At 36.6% G+C, this 7,162-nt stretch overlaps 1 protein-coding gene across 1 annotated transcript in view; it reads right to left on the minus strand.

Moving 5' to 3' along the window:
* Positions 1–1,598: 1,598 nt before the first annotated feature.
* Positions 1,599–7,162, minus strand: part of RAP1B (RAP1B, member of RAS oncogene family) — an 8,100-nt gene continuing 2,536 nt past the window's right edge. Inside the window, exons 3-5 of the mRNA XM_010180506.1 lie at positions 6,127–6,270; positions 4,225–4,340; positions 1,599–2,823 (exon numbers count right to left, since the gene is read on the minus strand). Coding sequence (XP_010178808.1) covers positions 4,254–4,340; positions 6,127–6,270 — 231 coding nt within the window. The 3' untranslated portion in view covers positions 1,599–2,823; positions 4,225–4,253. The remainder of the gene's footprint in view (positions 2,824–4,224; positions 4,341–6,126; positions 6,271–7,162) is intronic.

Raw genomic sequence — 7,162 nt, forward strand, 5'->3', positions numbered from 1 at the left:
CATCACTTCCTCAGCATCATTTTGTCATGCATCCCCTTTAGCAACTGGGACTCTGCTCCCTTGGAGCCTGCCTACATTTTTAAGGAGGAAAACACTGGTTTTTAGGTATCACCTGGGTTACTACCAGCACAGTTATTACCTGATGTGCTGATTTTACAAATCTGGACCAAGTTCTAAATTAGGAGAGGAAAAAGTGTACTTCAATTTTTTAGCACAACCATTAGATGGTAAAGCCTGGTTTCTAAAAATTTTACTTTCCTGGGGTTTGATCAAACTGCCTCCAGCGCTGAGGAACTGTACATTCACTACTTCACAGAGCAACCAAGAATGCTTTAGTACAGAGCAATCAGGACAAAGCTTTCTACTCCCTGTAATGGGTACTTTTTGGCTGGACTTTGAGCCCAGACCAGGGCCCCCTCTCTGATGTTACCAAAGAACTTTCTCTCCTTCCCACCCAATACCATCTGTACAGCTACCTGGAAAAGAAAGACATGAAAAGAACACAGATAAAAGGACAATTGGGACATAAATGTCATAAGACCTGAATAAGCAAAGGTTGTAAGTGAAAGGAGGGAAAAATACTGATTAGGTCATCAAGGAGGAAGGTGCCTAGTGAAAAAAACTGGAGTGCTCCAGTCTCATCTACTCTGGGGACCAACCAGGATGCAGAGAGTACCAAAAGAGGTATTTATAGGGATCATCAACTACATGTTCTGGTTTCTAATGATAAATGAAAAGGAACTTCAGTCTTAACTCTGCACAGTGAAAGAGTGAATTACCTCCACTAAACAATGGTGATGACTGATGAAATTACCAGCAAGAAGGATCAGCTGGACTCCTTAATTCACTTTGGGCAACATAAACTATCTCAAAGCTTACCGGTATTAGCTAACCTAATCTGATTGAATTTGCAGGAATGGATTAGAACAAGCTCTGATAATTCTGTGCCAGAGAAACAGGAGGTACCAAGTATTTGGGTGTGACATTAATTTTCAGCAGCACAGCCAAGATCAGGAAATCATCCACAGTCCACACATTCCACTTCACAGTCCAACTGTGTTACCAGATATTTAAAGTCTGCAAAACTCTACACTCAATACTGCAAGAATGCTCCTCTCCAGATCTCCTTGAAACCACACAAATATGGTTTAATCATGCAGAAAAACCGTATTGTCTCCCGAGATTTTTATTTTTTTTTAAGCTACACTAAGTCAATTTTAACAATGAATTCTTCCTGGAAAGAAGGAAAATAGCAGGCAGCGTATTTTCAAGTTCCAACGCAGCCACTGATAGTCTAACTTTTGAAGATAGATATTTTTCAGTTAGACCCTCCCTTACATTAGAACTTGGAATATTCCAAGTCTAAAACTGTAAGTGGAATTTCACTCAGTCAGAAATTCATCCACCCTAGCACATGGGATGATGCTATTAGAAGAAATATCTACGGCATGTATTTGTCAGAAGACAAAGTCATAATGGTTCCTTTTCATCCTAAGATGTATGAATCTGCACTGTGTAAGAGACATTTAAAAATCAATATTTACTAGCACTACTAAAACACAAAACATTCAAGTAGTATATAACTGTAATGCAAGCCCTTGCATGGCAATCCAAATTTATTGAACTACTGATGCTAAGTCATACAAAATTGCACCACTTTAATTAAGGCTTTTAGTTTACATTTGGCCACCTCAAAGCAGTTGTAACATTAGGTTGGTCAATTTAAATACTGTGGCTCCCTGTTGGATATACACACAATCTTTACACCCAAACGTTAATGCATACAAAGCAACAAGGCATTGTTAAATAAATCAGCAAAAGTTAATTACTGCAACTTAGGCCCTGTGACCAATTACACATGATTAAAATTACTTCCCACATTCACATCCACAGTACTCTTCCACCATTTAACATCTCAACCAAAACGTTACACATGTAAAACAATCACTAACAGGCAAAAGTACTAAACCTGTATATTTGGTATTGCAAATACACTTATGCATGAGCAAGCAAGGGAATTCACAGTGAGAATCTACAGCTGCAGAAGCCCAAAAATGATTTACAAAAAATTGTTAAATCATTAAAAAATCGTTTTAAAATATACACTTCTTGTTGTAGACCCCCACTGTACACACAACTATAAACATTGTTCCCTATGTAAACAAGGAAAAGGAAACATACAATAAAAGGTTGAAAAGTCTGGACATTTCCTTCCCAACAGATATTAAAGGCCATGTCTTTAGTCAGACGTTATACTGAAAGGACTCTTAAAGACTAGATCACTGTCTCCACAGGTTTTTCCTAAAATTAAAAAACTATATAGCTGTTGTGTTAATCAAAGCGCTTTTGTACAATACGATGATGATGATCCTGTATTTCTTTAAAAAAGTTACAATAAGCTACAAATACCGATGAAGCAAAGTTATCTGGAGTAGTCTATATAGGAGCTCTTTGGACTTTCTTTTATTATGCTAAAATAGTGGTGCTTTTAGGATTTACATTATTGTACTCTCCAATAGAAAGTGGGGATTGTTGAAGTATACAGTACACAGTTTTCATACATGTACAACATTGGTGGATGAACAATGTCTCTTATCAGTAATACTGGATGTAGGCTCTGGTTTTACCAGTTGCATACACTTAGAATATTTATAAGTAAAAATCTCTTGTGACACCGGAAAGTGATTAGAATGTGCAAACTGATGTAGTAGCTTTCATCCATTTCTTAAAGGGTACCACCACAGGAAAGTCCATTTAAGATGTTGGTAGGTTTAATAAAGTTGGAATGCTGGCACTGTTGAATTGGGCAACAGTTCTTCAGACCTATAACAGCAAAGTAAGAGGTCAGTGTTAGGAACAACTATTTGTCATCACTCTTTAGTTAAAAGAACTAAAGCAGGAACTAGCAAGGTTCTTAGCAAACAAACTTGGAAAATAACCTTATCACTTCTCCTCTACTTATATACTTTCTACTGTACACATACAAATAACAGATACCTCAATTAGTAAAACTGAATTGGGATACACATGGTAATCAAAGCTGAACTGTGGATCTAGTATTTGATGGAGGGGACTAGTTCTGCTCACAGTGTGACAGTTCCAGTGGCTTTAGAAACAAACACATTTGGAAGATCAAAGCTTCTGAACTGAAAGCCCTGTTAAGGAAATGCAGCAGCCATTTCTGCCATCCTCAGCTAATGCTTTTGGAACACTCTGTTTTACTTTAAGCTGATTCAAGTTTTTCAAATTAAGTAAGTTTTAATATTGATACCAAAAAGAGTTAAATATGGCACCGAGTATTAATAAAAGTCTGCAGTTTATGACAGTGAAATGTCCTACCAGGATTCAAATAGGTCTATTAGATGACAAAGTAATGGATCATAGCACCGAAACAACAGAACCACCACGTGTCCACTAAAATTGAAGAGAATCAAGGACAGGCAACTCGTATAACATCGGGTCAATCAAGAGATCTCTGTCCATACTGAGGCTCAGAGGTAGAAAGAGGGATGCAGGCTGCCCAAGAACAAGCTGAAGGAAAAAAATCATGCCTGCTGACTAATTTGTGAAAAGGCTTGCTAAAGAGCAGGCTGGAGCTTGCTGGAGCCTTCAGCAGCATTCTTAAAGCATGGATTTAGTCATGTATAACAAGAGCCAACTGCCAGCGAGTAAGAAACTGATCTAATAACCAATAGCTCCAGGTCAAATATCTGGAGTGTTACAATGATCACTTCATCATTCTCTTCCAAATGTACTAATTACAACGCAGCCTATAAAATTTCCATATAGTCCAAAGAAAGCAAGCTAAATTCCTACAGCATCATGCAAATATATGCAGGAGTTCAAAGCAGGAAGCGACATTTTAGCATGCAAACTGCAGTATTTTACAGTGTGCATTCCTGGTAATTGAGCTCTTGCAGTATATTCTACCAGCCTTTTAAAAAAAAAAGAAACCCCTGTTTTCAAAAGCTGAAGTATTGAAGTATCAGAACAAACATCCTTAATTTGAGCTCTACCAACAAGTGTGAACAGTGTATCTTGCACATATTTGTAGTTCTGTCTTTGGAATGGCAAAATAAAGACCATAAAAAGTTTATGATAATGTAAATAAAGAATTTTCAATGCTGTTGTGCATCAACAGCTACCACAGTTGTTTTAGGTTTTTTGCTGCTGTTCTGTTTGTTTTTAATAGCCATAATACACAGAAAATTTTTAAAGGCTTACCTGGCTCAGAGCTACAGTACAGCTATGTATTAAAGTAGCTGACATGATGACTTTTTACGTGCTTTTCCAGGCACTGGAGTTTTTCTGTTAATTTGTCGCACAAGGTCATAAAAGATCTGAGAAGATAAAAATCAGTTGGTTACTGGAATTAAGGGGCTTCTCTCATAACCTTAAGCCTTGAATCTTCATACATTATATACTCATATACTCAAGAACCCCTGTAAATATTTAGTTATCACAAAGCCAGAAAGCTAGATTGTATACTTAATTAACACCTGTTTATTTTCTGGTTAAGGTAATTGTTGAGCCTCTTCTACTTCCCATGAAGCAAACTGGAAAGGCATCTATAATGTGTAGCTGTTTGATCTCCAGGTCAAATGTATCTGAACACGCAGGATATACATCACAATGATCAACTACTACATGCTATTACTCTACAATTTAGCACTGAGGTCAAGAAACAGGTCGCAGCTTTCTTCTAACTCAAATAACTTTAAAGACATTCTTTTAAATAAAGTTCTAGTAAATTTTAACTCCACATTTTCATTGTAACTCAAGTACACTGCATATTCTGTAATAGTCTCTTGTTTTTTAATGAGATCATGCTTTTCCAGATACTTTAAAAATACCGAAGTCTAGGGAATTAATTCAGCAGCCTCTCTAGGACTACAGCATGACATAAGTGTAACATTTCCTAGAAAAGTAACTCGTATGAGACTCTCTCACACTTTGAATCTCCTAGAATTCTAATTAGAACATGATTTTGTTGAAAGGCTAATTTAAGACAAGACTACGTACTACAATTAAACAGCATCTGTTTCCTTCATAACTGACATTGTTCCAATTATTTCTGCATCTCCCAAATCAAGGAAGTCCACATACTAAAGCCATCCTAGCAGTTTCCTAAGCACTGGCTGCAAAGCAGCAAACACAGACTTTTAATATTTGATGAAATTTCAGTTCTAGTTTATTATACATATGCTTTTTATACAGTTAAGCCGATTAATCTGTATTTTAAAAAGGGAATAGTTTCCAGAAATTCTCAACTAATTAAACACACGTTACTAATTTTTAAAATCAGCTGTGCTTAAAACCACCGTACTCATTTGATTACATGCAAGTCTTGTACAGAGGCCCTTTCAACTTGACTGATGCTGCCAAGTGTTTCCCAGAAGATACAATGAATTGCAAGGTTTATCACAATATTCAAGCTTTTCCAAAAATGTAAACACTAACACAGCTTCTTTTTCAAAAATTTTGCATCCCTTTCTTTATGCTGGCACCCCCACTGGGTAAGAAGGCATGCACTATGGCAAATCCCAAAAGTGCATGTCTTTGATCAGTCACATAGCTCCTGCTAAATAAATAAGTAGCTAGGTAGTAAGAGGTTTTTGCCTCCTTTTTTCTTCACAGAGCACCTATTTATGTCTCTTCTTCAATCAGCTGCTAATTTTGACAAAATCCTTACGAGTTTCTCTTCCTACCATCTCAAACAATACAATATCAAATAACTTAAATAGTTTTTAAGGACTTAACTCTCTTAAAGGTCTTAAAATAAACAGTAGTCTAGCAGTACATTCTCAGTTGATAGAGACTATGAACTAGGGATTATAAACATGAAAAAAAAGAGTATTTATCCCAAATTCAAATGAATATAACTTGAAACTAATTATACTAAAATTAATATAATCTGGAAAAGTCCTAAGTCAAAGCTCAATACGTCCCTCAACAGAAACATCTCACAGATTCTCACAATAGTAGGGTACAGTTTTGTCCATTATAGTGAATGTTATTCATAATTTTGTGAGTTTTTCTTAACAAATGCTAATGTTTGGTTACCAGAACAGTGTCACATCCTTCTCTCCCTGCCACCCATTTCCCCCCACTGGTGGTGTGCCTTACCTCGTTAACATTTATCTTTGATTTTGCAGAAGACTCTAAGAATGCACAGTTATTCCATTGCCTTGCTAAGTTCTGACCTTGCTCCTTTCCCACAACTCTTTCATCTTCCAAGTCACACTTATTGCCAACCAGAATCATAGGCACCTAAAAACAAGTTAATACCAGCAAAGTATTAATTAAAAATTTGGGAAGGCACAATGTAAATGCACACCTAAAACCCTATCTGAATCCTTAGATGATCCTGACCTCCAGAATAATCAAGCTCTGGTATAACAGAAACTTCAGTTTACAGTTACGAGACTTTACTCTTCAAATCCAAGTGACTGCATTTTTTTCCTGCTGTTTGGCAGGGCGGTGGGGGGAATGGTTTGACGATTCGGTCCACTGCCAATTGAGAAAATTCCACATCTTCTAGAAGTCCTAATGAGATCTCATTTTAAGATGTTTAAGGTGTCGAGAAGTCTACTGAAGAATATGCTACAAGATTCTTACATGTTCAGAAATCCTGGAAAAACTGGCCTGTACTGGGTAACATGACAAAGGATGCTAAAGCTCCTTTCACCATTCCTCTACTTTTAGCATATCTGCACTCCTAGCAAGAGCAGTTTGCTCACACATTTCTCATTAGTAAGCTGAAGCACACAGAGGAAAGAAACATGCTAGCTTATCAAAATTACTAACTACAGAAAACACTGAATTGACCTTTGCAGCAAAAAAAGGCAATCATATAAAGGTGGACTTTTTTTTCCCCCCTTCTTAAAGGACATAGCTAAGTTTCTCCCAAAGTGTTGGCTACCAAAATTATACCAAAGTAGGCTTATGCAAATCAGCATAAATATACCATACAAACTAAGGTTTCAAATATCATCACATTTACCTTGACTTTACTGTACAAAATAAATTTGATGCTAAACAAGTCTATAACTTTATATAGTAGGTTCTGGATATGAAAGGCATGTGCAACTTAGATACGACCCTTCTGAGATACATTTGTGATAATGGGTAATAAATCACCTCTAGAAGAAATCTGCTGAAC

This window comes from Mesitornis unicolor, unplaced genomic scaffold (assembly GCF_000695765.1).
Source record: "Mesitornis unicolor isolate BGI_N332 unplaced genomic scaffold, ASM69576v1 scaffold16383, whole genome shotgun sequence".
Lineage (NCBI taxonomy): Eukaryota > Metazoa > Chordata > Aves > Mesitornithiformes > Mesitornithidae > Mesitornis > Mesitornis unicolor.